We start from the raw sequence: 26,313 nt of genomic DNA, 5'->3' as shown, positions 1-26,313 counted from the left end.
GCGTCCTTCCTTTGTAGAACATTTTGCAACACAGTTTTTTGATGTCGAAAAGTGATATCCTTTCGTTAAGGACTTTGTTTCATACAAAGAACATTTAGTACAACGATTTGTGAGTGATATAATGTTAAAAAGTGAACATCTTTTGCACGTGTTCAAATCGCTGCCGGCGTCGGCTTGGGTTTTTGTCAGCGTATGCTGCTGCGACTTCTTAGTAAGTGTAAGTGAAGGCAGAATCCCACTGTGTAGTGGTAAAGGGGTCCAAAACTCATGAACCTTATTGCTACCGAAGCCAATCCTTTCGGGAATTCAAAATTTCATCTCTTTATGATTGAATCTATCGCTGAAGATTGTACAAAACCGGTTTAGCTTGAAAAATGTTAAACCAAAATGAAGGACGCTATGATAGATGGTGTGTCGAGCTAGTGTGATTGCCTTCTTAGTAACTATTGGGATGGAATGATCTAATGTGTAATTTCAAATCTAACGATATCGCGGCGTTCGTGGTTTTTTCAAATTCAAAATTTTTCTTCCTGCGCAGACAATATGCTTTCTCGCGTTCTTGCGTTGCGCCTAAGGAAATGAATAATTGGTGCGTGTACTAAGCTTGCAAATTATTTGCATTTGTGTTGTGTAGTGCATTTTGTCAAAAAGTTTTGTCATAAATCATGGCATAAACGTGTAGTGTATGTTTTTATCGTAACCTCGTTGGTTGTTTTTTGATGAAAAAATGTGATATCTATTAGTCAATGAGCTTATTGCTTATTGAAAAATGTGGCCATTGTAGGCAAGTGTAGTGTTTTATATGTCCACACCACATTGAAGTGTGTATGTGTTATTGGGCACAGAAAAAATGCAGGTTTTGTTTTTTTTTGGTTTTTGAAAAGTGATGCCTGTTTAGCAATGAGCCTATTGCTTATTTAATTCGTGTATTGAAAAATGTGGCCATTGCAAGCGAGCGATTTAAATGTGTTGAAGCGTATTGAAGTGAGTAGGTGCCTTTGGGCACAGAAGGAAAAAATGCAAGTGTTGGTTTTTTTTGAAGATATAAAGGTATGTCGATGGTATGTAAAAAAAATGCAAGTTTTGGTTGTTTTTTGGTTTTTGAAAAGTGATGCCTGTTTAGCAATGAGCTTATTGCGTAAATTAGTGTATTGAAAAATGTGGCCTTTTTAGGCAATTGTGGTGATTTAAATGTTCAAAAGTGCATTGAAGTGTGCACGTGCCTTTGGGCACTGAAAAGAAAAGCAAGTTTGGGTTGTTTTTTAGTGAAAAAAAGTTTTGTCTATTTATCAATGAGCATAAGGTTTATTGCGTAAATTAGTTTATTGAATAAATATGGCCATTTTATGCGAGTGTAAATGTGTCGAAGCGCATTGAAGTGTGTATGTATAAAAAAAAGAAAATGCGGGTAATTTCGGGTAAGTAAACCACATTCGGTAAAAAATATCGGAAGTAAAATTTTTACTAGGAGAAATTCTTGTTTTGAACTCCAAGATAGCATCCGTTATTTGATTTACAGCAGAAGCTGTCCCTAATTCTTACCCCATATTCGTCGTTCTCATATTTCATAACTTCCATAACAATTTAACAAAAAAATGTGTAAAAGTTCATTCGTGATAAGATTTCTAGTTTATTACATTATGATTTGTAAATATCATCCATATTTGGTGGATTTTAACTCTCTAATTTTCTTTTCTTCCCGTCCACTAATTTGCTAAACATTTTGTCCACCTTGGCATCATTCTTAATCGCTATTTTCCACCGTGCTGGATCTCGCTTGTATGTGTCCACCAGCAGCCGCTTGTTGACTTTCGCACTCCACGGTTTGTAGTTCAGCTGGGCACATTGTTCGGCCAGCTCACGCACAATGTTTTCTCGTTGTGTCGGATTGCCAGCCTCGTACATGATCTCGACCACACGGGACCCATGCACGGTTAGGGCTAGCTTACAATATTGACCCTCCAGCTGACGGATTAGCTTTTCGCGCGATTTTTCTCCCACAAAACGACTCTGAACGAAAGAGTTAGCAATGAACGAACCGCATGGATCGATGAATATCTCCGCCAATCGATGGTTCGGCATTCCCAGCAGGGCTGTTACGAATTTAATCGGTTTGTTAAACTCCAGTATTGTCTGTAAGATCAGTGAACCGTGCAGGTGGATTTTAGGTGTGCTTAAAGGCGTCGCATCGGCGGGTTGAAGATAAAGTACGCTCATAATCATTTTCTCTGGTGCAACATCTCCGCAATTTAGTGTTTCGCAAAAGAGTTTTACAAACTTTCCCTGCTGACAGGAAAGCCGAACACACGCTTTGGCCAACACGAACAGAACACCGGTATGACCCACATCGAGCAATTTCTTAAAGCTGTGCTCGAGCTCGCTAAAGATCAAATCCATCAAGTCTTTGTCTGAGGTGTGGTCGATCAGTTTCTGTACTGCAAAGTTGTACTGTCTAGATAACGCTAGCTGTTCCACGTGACTGCGGAACAGTTTGGGGAATATTTTATCTTTTAAAAACTGAGACGGTGCAACCACGATGCATTCCTCCAACAACTTTACTATGCTTTCGCTGGAGTACATTGAAGGTAAATCCGAATCGGTCTCTTGCTTTACGTCGCCATCATATTCCTGTTTAATTTTCGGCCTTTTCGCTCGAAACACTTCCTTGTAGAGCTTAGAAACGAGTTGCTCCAGCTGAAATGCATCATCAGTCGCCGCAACTGCTCGTAACAAATCCTGAAGTAACAGTGTCATGAGATCTTTGCTCACGAGCTCCGCAAACTGTGCGCAAGAGAATATGCGCTCGTTGAAATTTTGTAGCAGCTTGTGCCACTGTTCCGGTACGATCAAATGCTTCAACACTCGTCCTTCAGTAGCATTTTTATCAATGATGCCACTTAAATTCAACATACACTGCCTTATCACGAAGTTGGGCTTGGGTTCCTGCATGAATTCTTCCAGATTGTTCAACAGAAACTTTGCCATCCTTTCGACAAACTGGCGACACTTCTGCCGATGCTCATCACTGTACTGTTCCTTCATGCTGTACTCTACAGAAGGCCAGATAAAGTCCTTTTTCCTTTCGCCAGTACCAGATTTTTGTTTCTTGCTCTGTGGAGCGTCTTTGTACTCATCCACCTGCAATGGGGCAACAGCTCGAAGCATCGCTATGTGGCACATTTTGTCCAGCACGTGCGACGCGAACGGATTGCTACAAAACACACGTATATGTTCTGCAAACGTGTCTGTTAGCGTTGCGAAGGATTCTTCGTCGGTATAGATGAGCAGGTTTTCCAGCACCCTGCTGCCAACCTGATTCGAAGCGGTCCGGATTTCTTTCCCCTTCAGCTGATTCATCACGTTCTGCGTCATCAGTTGTCGTTCTTCGGTGTCCTTCTTTTCGATCATTGCTTCGAGTATTGCGATCAAATAGTTGTATTCGTCCTGTTCTAATTTGACACCTCGGCCGCTGCTATTCTGTTTATAGTTACGTTTCGCTTTGCACAGAAAGTTGGAGCGTTTCAGTTTCTTTGCTCGGTTTCTATAATATTGTTTTCCTCTTTCGACCGGTTCCGTCCATTCCTCGGAAGGATGATACTTTGTTTCAGCCATAGTTCTGGTTCGATCTGAAATGTATGGACGATTTTATTGGTGATTGGTAACAAGATTGTTGGCCCGTTCCCTAACGAAGAAAACACGCACTTTCCCTAGTTGACTGACGTTGTTTGAAGCCACCCAAAAACACGTGCTGTTGAAAATAAACAACTGTCACGCTTTTGTCAGTTGTCGCATAGTGTGCTTCCTTCGCGTCAACAACAGATCGCAGTAAATGTGTATTTTATAAGTATTCCATCTTATTTTTTTGTTTTTGTGAAAAGTGTGTAATTAACATAAAAACTGGTAAGTACCTCATTTAAACAATCCAATAATTTATACCTGTTTTAACGTTGTGCATGCTACTGTCAGAGCACGCTAATGTCATAGCGGCAGATAACGACAAACAGAGATACGCCGAGGTTCGCGCAAGTCTTATTTTTTACACCAAACAGGAAATTCGATTAACAATTCTACCCTCTTTTTCGGTAGAGATCACCCGGGACAGGCCAAATAAACCCGTAAATGTAAGTTTAAAGAACTCTCGAACGGAAGATGAATCACAAGTGAGTCGTAGTTTCGCTTGGCCAATGGACACTGGTAGGAGGCTGCGCGATGAATACGCTCCGCGAATGGTCACCGCTGGTGGAGCTGGTTAACAAGATTCCATCCTCCGTTCAGCGCGGTCTGCTCTTCCACGATGTGTCCATTACGTGCGTCGACCTGGTGGAAGAATTCATCGCCCTCGGTAGCAACGTGGGGCTGGTGTTTTGGTACAACCGGAAAAGCGGTGCGATCGAAAGGTTAGCAACGGATAGCGGTTCCCAGGAGCTCACCTGTGTGCGGATTGCATCGACGGTCGAGTACATGGTGGCAGCCGGTTGCCGTGCCGGCCAAGTTAACATATTCCAGATCCCGAAAACACCTCCGCCGGATGTGTGCGCTGAGTTGCTGCTGAAAGCCAAACCCATCGAACGCTATACGGTTCGTGGATTGCACCGAGCGGGTGTGTCTGAACTGGTGTGGTCGAAGAACGGGATGCGTTTGTTCTCGGGAGATATGGGAGGCGCGGTGGTGCTGACAGAGATCGGATATGCCTCAAAAACATGCCAATCGCGGGAAATCATCAACGAACGGTACGAAATTGTACAGATGGATCTGTACCGGAGCAAGCTATTGGTTTCGAGTTCCTTTCGCACGGTCATCTGCAGCCCGGAGGAAGAAGATGGCGGGCAACGGTGGCGGGTAGCACAAGTCGGCAAAAAAGATCGCAAAATGTTGGCACCATTTGGAGCAGTTTTTGCCTCGGTTCATGGCAAGCAGCAGATCGTTTCGACACGGTCCGGCTTTCGGTTGTGGCTGGCCGACGATGAAGGCAACGTTGCCCAAACGCTCATATTTAAAGAGCTGATGCGGGCACCCTGTGCGGAGATAGGGTTGCTCAATCCAAGTCGCAATCCCATCCGGATACCAACCACTTTCGGGAAACTGTACCCATTCGAAGGACATCGAATGGTTTCGGTTGCCAATGGAGCGTTGTTTCTGCTTGACCTCGAACGAATGGCAGTCGCTGGCAGTCTCACACGTCTTCGCCACATCCTGGACGTGGCAGTAGATCGTAACGAAATACTGATCCTGGAAAGTGGCCGATCGTTGGTGCGGATTGGCACCCTGCCTGATAGTAGCCAGTCGACGATCGTGTTGAAAAATTTGGAACTATTCGTCAGCGCGGAGTCCCAGATTGTACAGGCGGATGAGTGCTGCGAGGAAGCGCCGGCCGAATTGCTGGTACGAAACGAGGAGTCACCCGGCAGTTCGCTTCCCTGTGACGATCGAGTCAGCGACTCGGTGGATGGTGGTGGAGTCGATGATGATGCGCGCCTTATCGACAGCCATATGAAGAAGTTGGAACTGTTCGACACCCTGAACGAGCTGAAGTATGACGAATCGATTCTGTTCAAGAGTGGCCGAAGTCGGAGGAAGCATCGCACGAAGGTGAACCCGATCGTTGAGATAGGACAGATTCCGAAAGAGATAGAACCGGAAGGTGGTGAGCCTTCCGGCAGCTAGAATATACGTCTAGCGGGTAGATACTATATTATTACGCTTATTTGTAGGAATGTGAACGGTGCTTTGATTATTGTGTACCCCTTGTTTGGTAAATCAATCGGTTCGCAAAAGAATCTCTCTTTATTAGTTGCATCATGACACGGCAGCAAACCGGAAGTCTGATACGTTAGACAGAGGCAGAACATAGACATTCACTGGCAGGGCTTCGTTTTGTTTGTTTGTTAAGCGTTAGGAACCACGGCACCGCCAGTTCTTAGCGGCACGTAGCACAGCATCTATCGATTGTTACTCATTTTACTATAATTTCCTGTTATCGTATGTTGTTGCGCTTTGTTCCAGGCTTAGCGCCAAAGCTAATTGTGATTGTATATTCTAATGATGGAAGAATAAACTATTTTGTTATGCTGTGTACATCCAAAGTCATGCGACCGTAGGGTGGGGTTATTTTCATTGATCATCACAGGGAGAGAGAAATTGAAAAAGGTAATACGAAAATGGATGTATGTTTGAAGGTACAGGAAAAACGCCATTGGTAGGATGATCATGTCGCAGGAATAGTAAAAAATTGCACGCTGTATCTTTCGTTTTGTTTCATTTTATTCCAATTGCCTCCAACGAAGCACACACCGGAACTTTGCCTTTTCATTTTGCCTTTTATCAACCCCGCTTGCGTACCGTTGTGTGTTCATCATTCGCTCGGTTGCATGCATGTGTGTTCCTTTTGTTTTGTATTTTTTGTTTGTTTGTTTTATGTGTTGCTTTAGTTCATCCCTCTTAATTCTTCCCTAACGCTCACTTCGCTTTTGTTGTTCTTTTGTTTAACTGCTGTTCTCGATCGATCTGTTAATTAATAATTATTATTAATCAATAGATTCATCTATAATGTATGATTTTTATATATATATAGAATACAATTTTATATATATTCCGTTGATTAGTGTTTTCGTGTGTGTGTGTTTTCTTTTGTTTTTGCAACAGCACTATTTCACTTTCCATAACATTCATCTCAAGCAACTTGGGAGTATGCCTTAGGAATGTGTGTGCTTTGCAGCTAACGTTCATTTTGTTGAAAGTGTCTCCTTCTATGTGATTTTTGTTTTTGCTATGAGAAAGAATTTTGGAGGTTTTATTTGTTGCTGTTGTTCGGTTGTTAATGAATCTTTCTTCTGTATTTCTTTTCCCCCACTCTTCACATGCTGTGTTTGTTACATTTCCGCTTCCTACTCAATCGGTCTGTTACCCCACTTTCGTTTACTAGCAATGAAGTTTCTTTTTTATTATTATTATTATTATAGTTTCCCACAAGGGAACGCGAAATAGTTCCTATAAGTTCTTTCCTTCTTCTTCTTCATCATCGTGTTGCTGCTGTTGCTGCATGATGCATATAAACTGCAAATGCCATTTTCTTCTAATTAGATATTAATGTAAATTATAGGTGAACAAAAACAGAAGTTGTCTTCCCAGGTATAAAAATGCCCTAAGTTTTGTGATTTTTTTTATGGAAACAGTAGCAAAAGGCAAGGTCATCTCCTTATCATCTTGTAATATAAGAAAACAGGCGGGAATAAACACGTACAGGGGAAGAAAAAGAAAAGGCGCATTGCAGTGAATTCTTGAGATAGTTGGTTGGTCAGGGATAGAAAATGATAGCAGATAGAACTTTTTTTTTCACCCTGCCTCGCACAAAGTATAACAAAAACAGATAAATATGTTTATATCGTGAAAAGGTGCTCTAGCTTAAATCCGTCTGTCTGTTTCCGCTGTTGTTTTTCGTTTTTTGTCGTCTGATGGGAAGGATAACTAAAATGATTAAAAGTATCATTACCTAAGCCTACACACGGGCCCCCGGCTTTGCTGTGGCCGGGAAAGCGACATCAACACGCATACACGCACATACTGTGGCTGAGTGTTGGGGATGATGAGAGACGATGGTGGTGGTTGTTTGAATGATTTTTGTATTATTTCTTAATGTTGTGTGGAGATTTTCTTATGGCTCGTGGACCGGCTCCAATTTTTACGCTACATGCTGCCTATTTTCTTTTTTTTGTGATTTTCCGTCCTTTTTCTGTGTGGTTATTGTTCTTTTATTTTATTTGTTTCAATTCTTCCCTCTTCTCTTCGCCTAACGTTACTGAACTCTTCGACTGTGACGGGCACGGATGTGGTCGCACTCCGTAACATTTGTGTTTTTTTTATTGATAATTGGTCTTGCAACGCAAAAGTAGGCCTATAAAGCAAATGCTGTTTCAAAAACACGAAAATCCTCAAACAAGATCTTCGCATGCACAACAGCCTTAGGTTTCTGGGGAGAAAAAATAACGAAAAGGAATGGCCAAACCTCATAGAATCCAATTTGCTTCGAGATGCTTAGATGCACCACAAAAAAGGGGCTATTGAAATGAGACATGTACAAATAAATTACTTTCGTGGAACAACAGCAAAACTGCAACGTCTGCAAATGATTTATCTCAAAGAGAGAAAATCAAACTATACAATAAATCTATGCTTCACCATCGGGACCAAACAGCCGCTTTACAAGCATTGTATCTTCCTATCCATCCATCCATCCAGATCGCGTTGATAACAAAACCGATCCCGAGCCTGCTTGTCGTAGCTGCTCTACGTGAACACAAGGCAAGAAGCGTTTCATGCATATGCTGATCAAGATTTGCCCGGTACGAGGTTCGAAGAGTTTTAGGTGTTACAGACAACATTGTTATTTCATCACTTTCATCATCCTTATTCTGCCCGTCCCCGCCGCCGTTCTATTTTACTACATCGATTACTTTAATTGTTTTGCCTTCCTGTCCTGTGTACCTACTTGTAGGTGTGCATATGTGCATGTGCATGTGTTGCATTTGATCTTCTACAACGTATGGACCCCAGGCTAGCGCATTACACCTAGCACACTACCCTATAATAACAATCGCGGATGGATCCAACAATCTTTAGCTCCACATGTACTGCATATTCCATCCAATTTTCCTTTTCCCAGCTTCTGAGAGCTGTAGCGGACCATAGCGAACGATGAGGAAATCAACGTTCCAAAATTAAAAACAAAAAGTCTATTGAACGACGCTTGGCGTGTCCTAAATGTGTTGCGTTCTGCCAGGTCATCCACACAGAAGAGCACACTGCCCTTTTCGCGATCCGCTTACTACCTCACTACCTTTATCTTGTTCTTGACCTATCCATAACCACACGCACACACACCCACGTACACACTTGCACCCTCGCACGCCACCGCCGCTTGATGATGTGGTTGGGGGAGGGGGGGAATTGATCCTATATCGGGAGGGTGGCTCAAACTATCTTCTCGATATAGTCTCGGCGGCTTGCGGTTCAGTTATCGATCCCCTTCGCCGAGCTCTTCACTGTGGTGAAAAATTGTGTAATAACATTTATTTGGTTAGTGATAGTTCTATTTCATACGTAGAAGTGTGATCATAACACATTGGGAATACATTACGTTTTCAATTTGTTGTGTAGTACAGGTACAGGACAATGGAACGGGACGATTATTCACAGCACGCCATTAATGACACACCAACAGAGATATTTAAGAGACACAACAAAGTAAAACAGGAAAGAAAAGGAAATTATGTTTAGTATTTGAAAGCATTTAAATTACACGAAAAAAAACCTCTGAGTGATGAACATAAAGGTTCACATTAAATATAAAAATCGTTCAAAATAGGTACATTTGTTTAGACAGGTTTTCTCACTAGCAACAGTTATCAGGATTATTCAATTGGTAATTGTAATGTTTAAATTAAACAGCATAGACTTTTTCTTCCTATTTGAGTTTAAACTGAATATTCATATTTGTTCATATAGTCATATTATTTACAGAAATAACACTTCGAAGCTTCAGATAAGTAAGATAAACTGATACCAAAATATCAGCATTATAAATGCAAAAGTGTCTTTACTGTCTAGCATTTTAGAAAAGGCGATAAGAATGCCTTCCCAGGTCCTCAACAAACTCTCCGTCGGGTAACTAAACTATTATACTCAACAAACCAGCATAGAAGTAATCGAAGAGCTGTAACAATTGAACGGTTAATAAAAAAAGCAGATAGTATGCGCGACCAATACAATATATATGAGCGAAAATAGAACAAAATAAAACATTTTCTCCAATTATTTGTTTTATAAAGACATCCTCATCAACGGTTTAGTGAAAGCTCTACACACTACCAAAATCATAATATTCAACGATATTCTCTTTATACAACATTTTTGAAAATTATAATCAATTTCGCAAGATGATAAACAGAAAAATTGGTATTCCCTTTTCGATTCTAGTCCAAAACAAAAGCAAAACAAGGGGACAGATTCATGTGTGGTAGGCCCGCTAAACAAACCACGTTTCTTCCCCCATTCTAAATGGTTATGGTTCTAAGGTTAAACTTTCGGTAATACATCACGATTGCCATTTACCCCTCGAAGCGGTGCCTTAAAGTTCGCTGCAGCCTGCAGCTGGATTTGATACGCTAAAGAGTGAATCTTAAAACCGTAGAGACTGTTGGTAAAAGTAAAAGAAAAGGATGATAAACAAAGGCGATTAGTGAATGTAGACGCAAGTACACTGCGGGTGAATCCAACGAGCTGACACGTACCGTGGTATGAATTGATTTGCGGGACGTTTAGGACGGTACTCTGGGTGTACCATGAACAGCATGTGCGGGAATCCAGTTCCGAAGTATGCGCCATCAGTATGGTGATGTCTAGAGGACTTTGGTGTGTAAACGTCGATGCATTTGGGACAGTAGGATTTTACCATTGCTTCACCGGGTACATCGGACAGGCCTGCAAAAATACACGGCATTATTATGGTATTAATTGCAATCCATCGTCGTGCAACAGTTCGTAAATCGTATCGAATTCCTACCTAGTGGAAGCATTGGTTGACTCTCACAATAAACGCGTGGGCAGTGACCAAAGTCGCCACTTTGATATTTTTCTATCATTTGAGCTATGCCACGGTTGGTAAGAATGTATCTAGCGTGTATCAAACCGTAAAGCATCTCCGCTGCTTGTTCGATCAGATCCGACTGGTTGGGGTTATCGTCAATTTCGTCCTCTGCAATGTGGAAAGGGGGAGTTAAATTGTATAACAGACCATTTACAAATACCTAACGAATATTCAAACATTAGATGAAACTGCAACTATTGGAAGAATAATATAATTGAAATTTTAAAATTACGATCAATACAACAGACAACTTTAAGCTTGTTGTTACCAAATTAATTCAAGAGTTTTTTTTTAAAATGAAATCAGCGTTGTGATTTTTAACATAACGATTAGTGTATAGCGGAGACGAAGAGATCATGCCGTGATACGCTAACTGCATCGTATTACAAGAGTGCATAAGCTTTCCCGCCCTGTGCTCAGCGGGGAGTAGGTAGTTGAATGGGCCAATGCTGGACGATAATGAACTTGTCCATCAATTGGTTTAATTAGATTAGAAATTTGTCCGACCGAGCGGAGTGTTGTGCATCGATCCCGGTCTTGCATAATACCGCTGCAACAAACCAGGCGCACGAAAACATCATAGTACGCAATAAAGGGGGAAGAAGGGAGCATATAAATTGTAGAGCAGAATTGAAAAACAAATTCTACTCGACATAGTCACAGACAAAAAAAAAAGAAAAAAATTCTAAACTGATCGTGCAGTGATAGGCAGGGCAGGCAGGCATGACTCATGTACACTTTGTACGATCGTAACCACACTCTCTATCTATCTGATTGAACTTTTCCACATCCTAAAAGCAAATAGCACATTACGAGCACGGAGACAATATCCCCAGGTCATTACTTACCAGGCTCAAGGTCCAGAATCATATCCAACGCATGACGATAGTTCGGAACCTGTTCGTTCAGTCCGGTCAAGTTAAATTTGTCCTGTATGTAATCTTCGTCCACCTAAAACGAAAGCAAATCATCACATAAACATGAATCACAACTGTTGTGTATTCCGGTTGCTGTTACGACCATCTGAGCCATGTAATAGCAGTATATATTTACCTCACAGAAGAATTCATTACCGCGCAGTCCGCAAAACCAGGAAATCCATGATACCTCCTCAGAGCTACTCATTTTCCTGCAATGTACCGAAGGAAGACAGAATGTTAACAGTTAAACGTCACTATTCCATGTAAATGTCCTCGAGGTAACACCGGGTGGTGGTGATCGGTTGAATAGCGACACGAGAAGACAACCCCCGATCACTCAACAGAAATCGCCATTTGCATTGAGCCTTTTTTTCATTTAACACCTTTTCTCTTTCAAACGCTTCTGTAGGCTGAAGTTCTGGTATCGGAATGTTGCTAGGGTAAGCAAGAAAAAATAACCAAAAAAATGGAACTAAACCCGTACCGCTCTCTACCCAGGACTACCCTTCTACTCCCTTGTGTTTCCAGACTTTAACTTTGCACACACATACACATACATACACACACACCCACACGCATACATACGCACACATGCACTTACACGCACCCTGTTTCTAATTTCACTTCGATATCACCAACTTCCGGGTGTTTCGGGGCCAAGGCAACGTTCTGCACGTCGTCCTTCCGCTTTTCAGCACCAGTTTCGATTGAGACGGCTAGTAAGAAAAACGCGTGTAAAACGCACGCACAAAACACAGCAAGCAAGGAAAGAACAGACAGGAAAAAATGACGGTGACGATGACGGAGGAAAGCCGCTTATGCAGCTCTCTTGCGACCGGTTTTCGGGCTCCGGGTGGGATATTTTACGGACAATTTGTACACTGGCGCACGGGGAACATTACTGGCGATGAGTGAGATGCCTAATTGCATCAATTCAGGATGAAAAATCGAACGATAATTTACCTTTTAATCCCTTGGCAAGCCACGCTTAATTTTTTCAGCCACTGTGGTTTCACTTCTCGGTCATGCTATTAGACGTCGAATGGGGTTTTGGATTTTTATTCAGGATCGCCCACTGTGCAGTCCAGACGAATGACCGTCCGTAACACACAGACACAAGTTGAACAACAAGTTGACAATGATATGTCGTATTTATTGTAATACGGATGTATTACGGAAGATTTAACTTTTCGGAAGGAGGCTTTGGTAGCCTAATAACAAGACGGAAGGTATAACGGAAGAACGGAAGACAGAACGGAAGAACGGAAGAACGGAAGAACGGAAGATGTTGCTTGTACAACGATCCAATAACGAATATCTTTATTCAGCATGACAGTTGCGCAGCACACTGTCATGTCCAATGGTCATAATTCACTCTGACATTTCGAAAGCTCTTCACAATGATACCGGTTGCGGACCTGACACTACAGTATATTACAGCTCGGCTATCCTGACTTAGGATTGACCTCAATTCTACTTAATTACACACCTAATCATATTTATGTATTAGTGGCCCACTTCCTAAGCTTATCAACTTCTAGAACGCCATCATAGGCCATTTGTGTATGTTGACATCCCTCAACATCTCTAACGACATAGCGGTCATGAGGAAGAATTTTGTGAATTATATAAGGGCCACGAAACCTACAGTTAAGCTTTTTGTTGACACCGCTTGTGTCTGTATATTTGATAGCTACTAGATCTCCTACGTTGAATTTAGGAGCTGGCTTGTTCCTATCGGCTAAGTATTGCTCATTTCGATTTTGCGATATTTCGATATTTTCCTGTGCTTCGGAACGGAGACGATTAAGGTCTCGACTAACGTCTTCTGTTTTGGACTCAAGATTAACGCGTTCGACCTGACCATTCGCTTGGGGAGAGGCTGTAGCATTAAGTACATGGGAGATATTGTGAGACTCTTGCAAGACGCATCCATTAACAGGACCGACTTCGAGTTTTCGTTTTAAAGAGTCAATGGAAGGATCTCTTGATTGAGCTACCTGAAGTTGAAAGTCGAGGTCTAATTCACTAATTGCACCTACTGCTTCAGTTCGGCTTAATGCATCCACGTGAGCCATAGAAGTCTGATGAGTGAGATTGATCTTCATTTTATGGTTTACTAACTGAGTGCATTGAATAGAATCGTCGAGATAATTTTCCTTAATGATTGATGGGACAATAGCGGATTGCTTTGAAGATAATGTGGGGCCAACATCAGGCTCAATTTCTGATTCATAAACGTCAATAGCAGAAATTTCATTGGTTGCCACATCTAGTGAATCCTGGTTCTGGGTTTCAATTTCCCCCCGAGGGGGTTGCATAAGAGAGACGTAATTCTTAGAGTACGTAAGACGGACGTTAAACGAAGGGAGTATATCTTTACCTATAATTATTGGCCAGGCCATAGAGTTCTCGGGTAATATAACAAATGAATGATTGAGGATCACCTCCTTAAATTTTATACGGCACGTTACTTGACCACGAGTATAAAGTCGGGAGTTCCCTAGGCCACGAAATCGAGAAAGGGCTAACGGAGCCAGGAGTCCAACTGGCACTATGGATTCATTTATAAAACTTACAGAACTACCTGTATCAAATAGAGATTGTATTCCTTTTACTACCACAACCGGTTTTCCTAACTTAAGAAAAGAAACACTCACCTCTTGTAATTCATCTAATGCCAGAGTTTCATTATCATCACCCGCAATACGAGTAATTGGATCCGGATGAGCAGCAGCATTCGCGACCTTCTTTGGGCAATTTTTGTAGTTATGCCCCATCTGGAAACACGTGAAGCATGCCCCCGGTGGTCGGTTGGGGCGAGAACAGGCACTCTTAAGATGTCCAAACTCCGAGCAGTTGTAACATCGAATGATGTTCTGCGTTGCTCCTCGATTGGTCGAAACAGGAACTTTCTCCGGAATTGAAGATGATGTCGTCGTCGGCTTGGGGACTCTTCTGGACCGAATAGTCTCGAATTTCTTAAGCATAGGCTTCAGATCTTCCACGTTGTTTGCCATGAATCGCATCCCAGCAGTAAGAGATGGGCTATCCAGACCATCAAGGATAATGTTGATCAATTCAGGTTCCGGGATGGGGGCTCGGCTGGCAATACGTTGCATATCCAACACATAACGTAAGGCGGTCTCCTTTGGGGAGAGACGACGGGATCGTAAGTGTCGAAGAACGGCTTCAACCGTGGGCGGCACACTCAAGGTTGAGATGAGTTCTTCCTTTAACTGTTCCAGCGTAAGGGCACGAGATGACTGGGCAACGATAGCCGCAGATCCTTTAAGCAACCGACGAGCATGAACGAATTTATCAGCATCCTTCACACGATGTAGGGAGAAAGTATAATCGAGGTCATCCAACCATTGGATGATACATCTGTCGTCGTCTCCCGTGAAGGGTTCGATTATTTTATCGAGCTTTAAGTCAGCAATCGGTGGTGGAGCATATTCAGACTGGTGTTCCAAAGCCTGAATCTTACGGCGCAAATCCACTAACTCCAATTGTTGCTGCAATCTGCGAATTTCGTCATCGTAAGTAGCCTGGGTGCATTTGTTAGCCGGGTTACATTCTTTGGCTGCACTATCAACACGCTCCGCTTCGGTAGCGTCCAACATGGCAACACCGCACTTTACGGGGGTAACACTTGAAGTGTCCAAAATGGCGACATCACGCTTCGCGAGTGTGGCACTCGAGGCGTCCAAAATGGCGGCATCACGCTTCGCAAGTGTGGCACTCGAGGCGTCCAAAATGGCGGCATCGCGCTTCACGGGTGTAGCACTCGAAGCGTCCAAAATGGCGGACAGGCACGTGGTAGGAGCATCGGTCAAAGGCGCTTCGGAAGCTGATTCCTCGTCTGGTATCGGTGTGGCGTCAATTCCCATAATTTCAGCAAACAATCTCCGGATCTGGGCAACGGTAGCGGAAGGGGGAACCGCAATCCCCGCATCCGACAGAACGCCCAACATTTCATCACGGCTAGGCATGATCTAAACCAAGATGACACAACGGCAGCACGGGGCGAATCCCACTTCTGAGATGTAATACGGATGTATTACGGAAGATTTAACTTTTCGGAAGGAGGCTTTGGTAGCCTAATAACAAGACGGAAGGTATAACGGAAGAACGGAAGACAGAACGGAAGAACGGAAGAACGGAAGAACGGAAGATGTTGCTTGTACAACGATCCAATAACGAATATCTTTATTCAGCATGACAGTTGCGCAGCACACTGTCATGTCCAATGGTCATAATTCACTCTGACATTTCGAAAGCTCTTCACAATGATACCGGTTGCGGACCTGACACTACAGTATATTACATTATATTAATTTCAATATTTTTAAATTAAATTTAAATAGATTTATACTAAATGTTTTAATTTTAAAATTGTTTCGTACCGTTTTTTACGTGGCTTTTGCATTCGTTTCTCAAGGAGGAGCGAAGTGCGTGCGAAAGAATAAAATGCGAGAGATAAGATCGGGCGGCCACTTCGCTAATTATAGTTGTGTAGGTGTGACGTGATAACGAAGCAGAAGAGATAATGATAATGAGCAAAGGAGAAAGTGTGATCAGTAGTGATCGGGACAGCAGCGCGGTTGCGTAATGAAAAAAGGCTTGCGGTGAAGCGGCGTCCTTCCTTTGTAGAACATTTTGTAAGACAGTTTTTTGATGCCAAAAAGTGATATCCTTTCGTTAAGGACTTTATTTCATACAAAGAACATTTAGTACAACGATTTGTGAGTGAAATAATGTTAAAAAGGGAAGATCTTTTGCACGCGTTCAAATCGCTGCCGGCGTCGGCTTGGGTTCGTGTCAGCGTATGCTGCCGTGGTACATGTTAGTAAGTGTAAGTGAAAGAATAATGCCTCTGTGTAGTAGTAAAGGGGCCCAAAAATCATGAAGCTTATTGCTACCGAAGCAAATCCTTTCGGGAATTCAAATTTTCATCTCTTTATGATTGAATCTATCGCTGAAGATTGTACAAAAGCTTGAAAAATGTTAAACCAAAATGAAGGACGCTATGATAGATGGTGTGTCGAGGTAGTGTGGTTGCCTTCTTAGTAACTATTGGGATGGAATGATCTAATGTGTAATTTCAAATCTAACGATATCGCGGCGATCGTGTTTTTTTCAAATTCAATTTTTTTCTTCCTGCGTAGGCAATATGCTTTCTCGCGTTCTTGCGTTGCGCCTAAGGAAATGAATAATTGGTGCGTGTACTAAGCTTGCAAATTATTTGCATTTGTGTTGTGTAGTGCATTTTGTCAAAAATTTTTGTCATAAATCATGGCATAAACGTGTAGTGTATGTTTTTATCGAAACCTCGTTGGTTGTTTTTTGATGAAAAAATGTGATATCTAATAATCAATGAGCTTAATGCTTATTTAATTCGTTTATTGAAAAATGTGGCCATTGCAGGCGAGTGATCAAAATGTGTCAAAGCGTATTGAAGTGAGTAGGTGCCTTAGTGCACAGAAAAAATGCAAAAAAATGAAAAAAGTTTGGGTTGGTTTTTGATGAAAAAAGTTATGTCTGTCATGAAAAAAAATGTTTTAAAAAATGTGCCCATTGTAAGCTAGTGTGGTGTTTCAATTGTTCCAAAGTGTTCAAAGTTAAATGTGCCATTGAAGTGTGTAAGTCGAAGAAAAAAGCCAGTTTATATAAGCAAAATGGCCGCAAAGAGCAGCCACCGAAGTAAATGGTTTAATGTGATTTATATGTAAAGTGTCCTGCGTATAAATTATCGTTTATTCTGGTAAGTAAACCACGATCAATCAGAAATGTCGGAAGTAAAAAATTTTACTAAAAGCAATTGATGTGAAGTGAGTTTATAACATTGGGCGGCTCAAAGCTCTTTCATGATTATCCATGGTAGAAGAAGGTCACTTTGGTAGATCGATTTCTATAAACCAAAACGTCAGAAACGCGATGATCTCTTCCAAATCTTTCAAAAGCATTTTCATTAAATTGAATAAAACTTGTACAGCGGGCGGGATAGTTGAAGGTTTTCTAGCTTTATTTATATGATATAATTTCTTCCTGTCAAAGAAAATCGTCTCCATAATTGATAAATTACCTAAATGCGAAATGTTGCTTCCTGTCTCATCGTCCACTTTCGCAACGATCTCCGTTCTCGTCTATTTCTTTTTTGTGTGCCTCAAAAACATCCTCTTGTTTCAGTTTCTTGCAATGTTTATGTTCTGCTGCACACGGTGATTGGCTTCAATTCTTTAGTTTACTATTACGATCGCAACGATGTGTTTGATTTTAGTGCCTTTTTGGTTTTGGATTCCAGGGACACTCCACCGAATCGGTAGCGAGCTCGTATACTGTCTGCGTTCTAGCTCGGTTCCCGGACGTTTCTTTCTAGCCATACGATCGCGCTTATCTTTGATTACACTCCGTGATCCTGCTCATCCTTTAATGATTCGCGGATGCTTTACGAACCCTTGGATAAATCGATCGGCATATTTACTAGCGTGTGTTTTTTTTTACTATAAGTATCTTTATATTGGGTGTGTGTTTCTTTTTCTCGTGTTCAAACATTTAGATTTTAATGGCTGGTAAATTTTGGCTGCATTTTATAATGTGTTTTTGTAATTTTATTTTGCTTTAAATGATTATTTCATAAAGATATGATTGTGGTGATGAATCTGGGCTGGTGGCTACTGCTTCCGGTGGACTCAACTACCGGCCAAATTCAAATCCGGCTACGTTCGTTTTCGATATGTACTCGATTGGTTTTGATTCGTTACGATCCGGATCGATCTACCCTTTTCTACTCAGATGATCTTTCTCCGCTTTTTACTATTACAGCAAGAGTTTTCCACTTTCATTCCACTAGCTGGAATTTTGATAAAATATGACGCATGTCCCCACTTCGTTGACTCGCGAACTATCGGATTCGATTAGTTTAGTGTATATAAGATTAGTCGTTAAATGGGGTTAAAGTCTCAATGTTTTTTTCCTCTCATTCCTTCCTTTTTTTGGCAAAAAATTAACTACTTTAAGTATTTATATATATATGCATAGTATGAACGTTTGTCCCTACTCTCCTAGAAGGGCCCATTTATGCCCTTACCATACTAAAAAAAAGTGACTGTGATATGAATAAACATACTTTACAGAAACTGTACAAAGAATGGACCTAAGCGCGCTTTTTCTGCCAGCTTCGACTTTGTGTGGTTGTGTGAGTCTGTTATTGCACATTAACGAGGAAAATATATAAAATGAATCGCCTTAGTACAGCTAGTAGTTTTAGTATCGCTCTAATCGCCTTCGCTTTCTCGTGATTAGACTCGTGATTTCAAGCCTCTTTGTGGAGGGTGTACTAAAAAACAAACGAATCCAACCTTCCTTTTTCCACCAATTTTTGTGTGAGTTTTTTTTGTTTTGTACAAAATAATTCTCCCGAAAACTATTTAACAGGATTCTACCGGAGGTTCAATGCCGGCGATCGCTACCCCCGGCGTAAGCGCTCATTTGGACGTGGTCGTAGCGGCCAACGGACTCGGCGTGTAGCCCTGTGAGGCGCAGGTCGTCATTGAGTACGGGCTAAAGCCACTGCCACCACTCATCAGCCCATTGATTCCTGCAATTGAAACGTCAGTCAGTTGGTCAGTCAAGGCGCAACAGAACCAATCGTAAGCGTATGCCACGTACTTGTAGAGGAGTTGAAGACGCTCGCAGGTGACGATGACAGACCGGTCATGTTAGGTGCGGTGGCGTACCCATTGCTACTACCGTAAGATCCACCCCCGGACGAATGGGGTGTCGAGGCGCTACTGCAGTATCCACCTCGTGGACTCACACTACTACTTTGGGCTCGTGTATACTCATCTGCAAAAAAGGATTAACAACTCTTGAGAACATTTGAAAGGATGAGGTATATAATTCGTGCTCACTACCTTCTGTCCACTGGCCAGTTCCATCCTGCACACTAACGGCAAGCTGCCCACTGTACGAGTTGAACCCGGACGTCCCGTTTGGTGAACGTGGCATCGAGTAGAGTGCTTCCGCCAGATCAGCCGCTCGCTTTAGAATGATCTCCTTCGGAAGTTTCTCCGGATCGCCGGGATGGCGAGGAATCAATTTCTGGAGTCGTTGGAAACCGTAATCGATCGTTGGTTCACTGAGTGCTGTTTGTGTGTGTGTGTGTGTGTGTGTGTGTGTGGAGACGGAAGATTAAGCTTTAGTTTATTTTGTATAGTTAATAACTCGCAGCAGTACTTACAGACATAGACGAACCGCCCTGGTGATCCTTTGCAGAATTGTTTACTTTTATACGATAGAGTTACCTCAACAACTCCGGGTATGTGTCGGGGTGGCGTTTGGACACGAATGGCATGAGATGTGATAAGCTACGGAAAGATAAGTCGTTAGATATTGCTAGTGACAGTCTCATTGCTTGTCGGATCTTCAGAAACAACTTACCTCACTCCACACGAGCATGGTGCCGAAGACAACTTGAAGTCCGTCGAAGAAATTATCGCCAACGATAATAACCTGAGCACCACCCGTAGTCCAGCCTTCGCTCGGTGAGATGGCTTTGATGCAAGGTGTTGCCATTGGAAGTGGTGGATAGATGCCTGCAATGGGAACCAACACACCGAGCACATTAATTGTTGGACTCCGTATCGATGGTTTTTCCATGCGGGCCGTGTTGGAAACGAGAGGAAAATTCAAACTAACTACAACCAGGAACTACCTATACTGGGAGGTATTCTGAACTCAGTAGAATACAAAATCAACACAATTCTCAGCTACATGTTGAGCTCGAATTCCAACAACAGTAGCGCCGCTAAACCACACACGTGTTCGGTTCCTGATGAGATGAGATTTCCCTCTACATGATGAGAAATGGAAATTTAATCGAGCTTCGCTTTTGGTACGAACAATGTCAACTCTAGCAGGAGTGTAGATGGAATTTGCAATTTGTCAAACCGTGGCAAACCTCGGCCCCATCGGTGTTCGTTCATTAGCCTGCCGAATTCGGATTCGAAATTAGATCCAGCAGGTCACAAAGCCTCCCCAAAAAGGAAGCTTCGTACAGGTACGAGAGCAATGAATTTATTAAAAACCCACACCACACAGATTGGTGTTCTGGTTCTGATTGGAAGGCGAGTGTGAAACTCAATCAACTCGTACAGTTCTTTCTAGTGCGGTCCATTTCCTTTCTGCTGCTGGAATTGACTTCTTTATGATATGGTGCAAAACTAGTGCACACACGAGCGAAAAAAAAAAACAATCCTCGCTTCATTTCACACTCATACCGGTATAACTCTTTTCCGCTTGAGATGCATCATTTGAGTGCATTTCCGGTGGAGTGCTACATACGGCCACGTAACGTACGTGGCTCGTAAAAAGGTAATATGATTTATGGCAGTAGTTACTTCATCGGTGTACAATTTACGATAACGATTAAGCCGGAAATGAATCGCTTTTAGCCACAAAGGTAAAGTTGTGCACAGTTGTGAGTTAGCTCTTGTTGAGAAGTGCGAACTTTTCCTCTACGTTTCCATAGTACGAACGACGCGTCCGCAAAGATCGTGTCCTTCCGAGAGATTTTGCTAATGCTGCTGCTGCTATTGAAGGCAGTTGGCCACGTTCGTCGGAGCGAGACCAATTACCTTCATTTGGGGCATGCAGTTCATCGTCGGAAAGAAATGATGAGGCCAATTAGATCTGTGTGAAAAATGGGGATAACATAAGGATATAAAAAATAAGAAAAATTTTACGAAATTTTACAAATACGTTACTTACTAATTAAAATAGAGAAATTACTAGTAGTACGAATAAAAACTAATACAAAAACATTAAATGAAACAAAAGAAATGTCGAAAGTAGATAAACAAAGACAAACAAGACCAAATAATGCAACAAACCGAAAAAGCATGTAAAGGGAGCTTTGGGAGGCAGAAAAGGGAGTTTGAATTTGTTTTGTAGAAATAAATTTTGAAACCGACCGTCGTACGTACTGTCCGGGGCCAGATGGTGGCCCGACATTGCCAACGGAGAATTGGCTGTACCTTCGGGATCGAGCCGCTTCGCCCGGCGCCCGTGCTTGCTGTTGTTGTGGACGAACATGTTGTCCGAGATGGCCAGCAGCGGCCCGTCCACGGCTACCTGGGTCGCTATCACTACCTGCAATATATGGGTAATTGGAGGGTGCCATGGGGGGAAAGATGTTTAACGGATTTCGAGTTAAAAGGAATGGGAAAGGGGGGGCGATGAGAAGAAGGTGGATGTTTGGGTGGGATTGCAAATTGGAAGGCGAGGCCATGAGGACGAGGGAAGAGAGAGAGAGAGAAACAAAAAGAATATAATTAATTGCATTAAAAGATTAGTGAGGCGACTGGCTGTCCGGATAGGTGGAACAATATCAGTGAAGGATTTCCTATTCTCGTTTGTTATGTAATAATCTTTCCTTCTCGAACCTATTCTGATTTTTTAAATATTTAATAAAAAATTTTAAAATAAGCCTTATAACACAAAAGAAAGTTGCAACAAATTCTATCGAAATAGAATAGAGAAGAAGTTAAAAGAAAACTTACATAAAGCTTATGTAAACATGACAAGGAACATGTCCAAGAGAAAGGAGAAGAAAGAGCACAAGATGGAAAAGATGGTCGGCAATTTATTAGCCGATCGCTTTGGATAGGCTAAAAAGCTTTTTTTTCTTGCTTCTCCCATTTCTCTTCAACACTCGGTAAAGTAGGCGGTGACGTTTGGATTCCGATCATTAGCTAAATTTTATCTTCTTTCGTTTAGCTATGACTATGACTTTCTCGTTGCTTTCGTATTTTTTTTTCTCTTCTAACAGCGCTCTGCATTGGTCTCTATTCTTAGCACCTTGCCCGGTGTCTTTACAAATTTCCCCATCATCATCCGTGTTGGGAAGATTTATATTCCTTTCAGTAGCGGAAAATATGGACACCGTGATCACCACAGGAGAAAAGCGATGGAAAATTTCCCCAGGGAAGTTCGAGGGAGTAGAAGAAGAAAAAAAATCACAACCGAGCAGTCTATTTGAATGTCATTAACGCCATTTGTTTCTTATTGTACCTAATCAATTAACATCCATCTAAGTACTTTATTGCTATATATTTTTAGTAATTTAAAAACCGATTCGTTTTATAATTTCGCTTCACTTTCCCTAACTAGTTCGCTTTGATTTTTGGATAGTTTCAGGCAAGCCAGCGTCCAACTCGAAGTGTGCATGTAAGGTTGGTGATTAATACTCACTTGAAATCGTCGCATGTCGCGTGGGTTGCCCGCATTCTTCAGACAGTTTTGGTTGCACTTGAGGAAAAACTTAAGGAAAAATCTGCAAAGATAAGAGAAAAGCAACACACGGTTTGGTTAGAAATAGAAATTTCGAAATTCGTTTGGAGTTGTTCCACATTGTTAAAATCCCCAGATGGGGTTACTCATTAGCAGAAATTCCAAAAAGGGGTGCTTCCTCTATTTAGTGGAGCTCATAAATGAGCAATAAATGTGGTCGTTTTCGTGAGTTAACCGATCAAACGCGCATACGTTTACGACAGGTCGAACAGTTTGTTTTTATGTGAAGATGATCAAGTCAGTAACAGTAGTTTGCATGTGCGTTGTCATGGTAGCGTTTACAGGCGAATGGAACCTCTTGGGAGATGCTACCAGAAGCTAGTAGTAGGTACCGAGAGCCACCACTCCCGGGAGGACATTTTGAACACGCTTTTGGAATGGTTGAAGTCCTCATGGCCTCAGCGTAACCAGTTCCCGCAACATTTGTACCCTTGAATTTCTTCGCTCTCCCGAGAGTTGAAACCTTTAAATTACTCTACTTCAAAAAGGGAGCAAAAATCCGTTGATCCATTAAACAACTTGTTGTACAACGGTGGCGGTTGGAAGCTGGTAGCACTACGCAAGAATGCCCGGCAACTTTAACCATCGCCTTGGGATGGTGGAAACGATGATGCGATGATGCAATAAATACGGTTTATTTGGTTGTTCACACTTTAAACCGTCCCGCTGGAGGAAGGTGAGAAGGTCTTCATTTGAGTTCCGAAGGGGAAACTCCTAATTTTTTGTCCCTCGAGAAACTGTTCCATACCAGAAGCGGTATGTTTGAACTGTCGCACCGATAACACTCGGTGTGTCGGATACTCGTGTGTTCTACACAAATCACACACACACACACACATACTTGTACGGCACTTTCTCGTCTTGATCTTGAAGTGTCTACCATCGGTCGTGTGGTCCTAATTTATTGACGCTTCCTTTTCAGCTCGTTTGTTCCGACCATTGTAAAGATCGGAGCGATATCAATCCGGAAAAAAAGATCTGGAACTGTTCGGCGGTGTGAAAGTGTATTTGTGTCTCTTTGTGTTGATAATTGCTTGGGACGGTTTATTTATTACGTACGCACGTTACCCGACCGAGTCGTAATTAACATAAACTCTGTATCTGCTGAAGAAGTCATCACGGTTACGTTGGGATAAGTGGCTTCCGCACTCGAATTGAGTGGAAAGCGACACAAGATCCAGCAAAAAAAAAATAGGAAAAAAGGATCTATATTGGGTAGACGGAATTCAGACTGCTTGTGAAAAGCTGGAAGCGATTTAGAATTGTTTCGCTGCAATTTGTCACACCGGGATGTGCGATAAATCCTGTCGACCCTGTTGCCCCCTTTTTCGTATTGTGTCAACATTAGAGAGAGAGATTATGCGCGTCCAATATATTTGCATACGAAGAAGGAAAGGTTTGCGATAAGTTATGGTTTACCTAATTATGCACCGAAACACAAACACACACAAAAAGGATAGAAATAAATGTTTGTTTTTAGTTATGAACTCTGTATACGACTCTTAGTACTTGTACGATCGAGTAAATGGGAAGTGAAAAAAAAATTATTCACCAAACCCCAAAGGTACTCGAAATGAATATCTTTTGCTGAGATTTAATTTACCAACCTCCCAGACAGGACCGTACCGATGTTGATGCGTAACCTCATTTCGTACCAGTTGTTAGTGAATGGGCGTTAAGGCGCGATATATCTGTGGTAACCTAATCCAAATGCTACCGAACCAAATCCACGACAGATGAGCAATATTCAGTGGATCTATTCATGCTTTTAATTGTGCCAAAAAAAAAACGCTGTCTGCCTTCAAGTATCATTACGGCCAGACAGATAGAAGAGCCCACAAGATCGTACGAAATATGATACCTGCCCTATAAGCTGCGGGTGGTTTGCAACAGAAATTAGCATCCCTCGGAATGGAGGAGGATCATTGCCGACAAAACAAAAACGACGGGGAGTCGATCCAGCGTTTAGCGAAACAAGTGTATACTTAGTGCAAAATCACTCACTCTCCGCGTGACTCCTTTTTTCCCCGGGTGTGAGCACCCAGGAAAAGCAACAAATCGCCACTTCCCCTACCGAATATTTTTCGTGCGGTGAGACACGTTGCACAGGGAAAGTTGTAGTTGCTCAAAACTGGACCACGTTCCTAACCTAGCGCAAAAAGTTCGACAGATGTTTGCCAATGGGCAAATCACATATTAAATAGACACTCAGCGGGTAGCCACCGGCGATCGGGGTATCGCTGTATTTCATTCTGGCTCACTTTACAAGAGGGGTGGTTGATTTTTTTTTTTTTGGTATTCTGCAATGCCGACCCTTGGACACCCTTCAGTCGGTCGTAAGAACCGCGGGGAATAGTGTTCCCTTTCCCAAAAAAAAAAACGTTATGCACCGATGAGCGTTTCCGTGCTCGAGTGCAGCAGCTTCCGATATTCGGTTTTTATTTTACCTTTTAGACCATTTCCTTTCGAAATGGCTTCTATGCTGGTGTGCGAGCTCGAGTACCCAAAACCGAACCAGAAGTTATTAATAAAGGAAAACAGTACAGCAGTAATAAAATATTTACAAAGGAATTGTAATTGAGTTGGTTATTTACAATGGGATAGAGTCGACCGGCGAATGATAAATGTCCTCTGCCTGCCTGGTGGTGTATCCTTTGGGGTGGGTGTACAGCTTTTGAGAGGAAAAACTGGTTTTCGTGTTTGATACTGCACCGACCCATTCATCCATCCGTCATCATTCCGTCTGCAACACGATCGCCAGGACCTTCGATGCACCGGCGAATGGTGGGCGAAATGTTTACTGCTGTACGGTAGCTGTTCGGTTCGGCTAATCAATTACTGACACTTGTACTCGTTGTTGGAAAATCTGTTACGATTTTAGATGCCCGCGGGTGCACCTTCAGTGGGTGGAGAGGGAAGCATTTGGGATGGGTTACAGAGAGTATTGTAACTGAGCTAAAAACATCGATGGCAAGGTCGACAGTAAGAGAGTGCGAAAAATAACTTAGGCATGTGGTGCCTAACCTAACCACAAGTTTATATTTTGAAGTGTTGTTTTTGTGTTTGAGTATTTGTATTCGTGCAGATATAACAGGGCAAGAGTGTAAACATTTTAGCTTAATAGCACTTGAGTGCTTCTAGGAATGTTGACTGTTTGTGTTATTTAAATTAAATTGCGTAATTAAGTGTATTTTGCGTTACTCGTGTTGTGATTAGCATTAGATACTATGTCATAGTATAGAACAAACTCGATATCCTCTATACGAAAAAATAAACAATTACAGTGGAACCCCGATTATCCGTGCTCATCGGGTCTCGGGCCCAGCCGGATAAGCGAATATTACGGATAATAGGCACAACTCTTTTTTATTGATAAATATTATTGTTTAGTGCGTA

General features: G+C 42.1%; 5 protein-coding genes across 9 annotated transcripts in view; 1 reads left to right on the top strand and 4 right to left on the bottom strand.

Moving 5' to 3' along the window:
- Positions 1-1,610: 1,610 nt before the first annotated feature.
- On the bottom strand, positions 1,611-3,786 carry LOC125767479 (nucleolar protein 9). The gene is made up of 2 exons (XM_049434093.1): positions 3,703-3,786; positions 1,611-3,626 (listed from the first exon to the last, which is right to left on the bottom strand). The coding sequence occupies exon 2, from the start codon at positions 3,610-3,612 to the stop codon at positions 1,675-1,677; it is 1,938 nt and encodes a 645-aa protein (XP_049290050.1). The 5' UTR covers positions 3,613-3,626; positions 3,703-3,786; the 3' UTR covers positions 1,611-1,674.
- Positions 3,787-3,927: 141 nt separating this feature from the next.
- On the top strand, positions 3,928-6,075 carry LOC125767488 (WD repeat-containing protein CG11141). The gene has a single exon (XM_049434110.1). It carries the CDS (start codon positions 4,210-4,212, stop codon positions 5,662-5,664), a length of 1,455 nt encoding a protein of 484 aa, XP_049290067.1. The 5' UTR covers positions 3,928-4,209; the 3' UTR covers positions 5,665-6,075.
- A 168-nt stretch (positions 6,076-6,243) lies between these two features.
- On the bottom strand, positions 6,244-12,633 carry LOC125767504 (casein kinase II subunit beta). 4 transcript variants are annotated; one of them, XR_007418786.1, is made up of 7 exons: positions 12,526-12,633; positions 11,696-11,771; positions 11,491-11,593; positions 10,559-10,750; positions 10,287-10,476; positions 9,134-10,189; positions 6,244-9,038 (listed from the first exon to the last, which is right to left on the bottom strand). XR_007418786.1 is itself a non-coding variant. In XM_049434144.1 (7 exons), the coding sequence occupies exons 2-7, from the start codon at positions 11,765-11,767 to the stop codon at positions 9,007-9,009; spliced, it is 666 nt and encodes a 221-aa protein (XP_049290101.1). In that variant the 5' UTR covers positions 11,768-11,771; positions 12,526-12,633; the 3' UTR covers positions 6,244-9,006. The 4 variants fall into 4 exon arrangements, 1 of the variants encoding a protein (XP_049290101.1); XR_007418788.1 differs by lacking the exon at positions 12,526-12,633 and adding an exon at positions 12,164-12,496; XR_007418787.1 differs by lacking the exon at positions 12,526-12,633 and adding an exon at positions 12,170-12,495.
- Positions 12,634-12,850: 217 nt separating this feature from the next.
- LOC125767492 (uncharacterized) lies at positions 12,851-15,897 on the bottom strand. Its single transcript, XM_049434115.1, has 2 exons — positions 14,223-15,897; positions 12,851-14,149 (listed from the first exon to the last, which is right to left on the bottom strand). Exons 1-2 carry the CDS (start codon positions 15,555-15,557, stop codon positions 14,138-14,140), a joined length of 1,347 nt encoding a protein of 448 aa, XP_049290072.1. The 5' UTR covers positions 15,558-15,897; the 3' UTR covers positions 12,851-14,137.
- Positions 15,898-17,569: 1,672 nt separating this feature from the next.
- LOC125767487 (transcription factor collier) overlaps positions 17,570-26,313 on the bottom strand; it is a 48,330-nt gene continuing 39,586 nt past the window's right edge. The window contains exons 7-13 of one of the 2 annotated variants that reach the window (XM_049434109.1): positions 22,819-22,900; positions 21,540-21,717; positions 20,008-20,162; positions 19,808-19,934; positions 19,482-19,712; positions 19,237-19,413; positions 17,570-19,165 (exon numbers count right to left, since the gene is read on the bottom strand). In XM_049434109.1, the coding sequence (XP_049290066.1) occupies positions 19,053-19,165; positions 19,237-19,413; positions 19,482-19,712; positions 19,808-19,934; positions 20,008-20,162; positions 21,540-21,717; positions 22,819-22,900 (1,063 nt within the window). In that variant the 3' untranslated portion in view covers positions 17,570-19,052. The remainder of the gene's footprint in view (positions 19,166-19,236; positions 19,414-19,481; positions 19,713-19,807; positions 19,935-20,007; positions 20,163-21,539; positions 21,718-22,818; positions 22,901-26,313) is intronic. The other variant, XM_049434107.1, reaches the window with a different exon arrangement.

This window comes from Anopheles funestus, chromosome 3RL (assembly GCF_943734845.2).
Source record: "Anopheles funestus chromosome 3RL, idAnoFuneDA-416_04, whole genome shotgun sequence".
Classification (NCBI taxonomy): domain Eukaryota; kingdom Metazoa; phylum Arthropoda; class Insecta; order Diptera; family Culicidae; genus Anopheles; species Anopheles funestus.
Note: the sequence above shows the minus strand (reverse complement) of the source record. Positions and strands in the feature narration are given on the sequence as shown.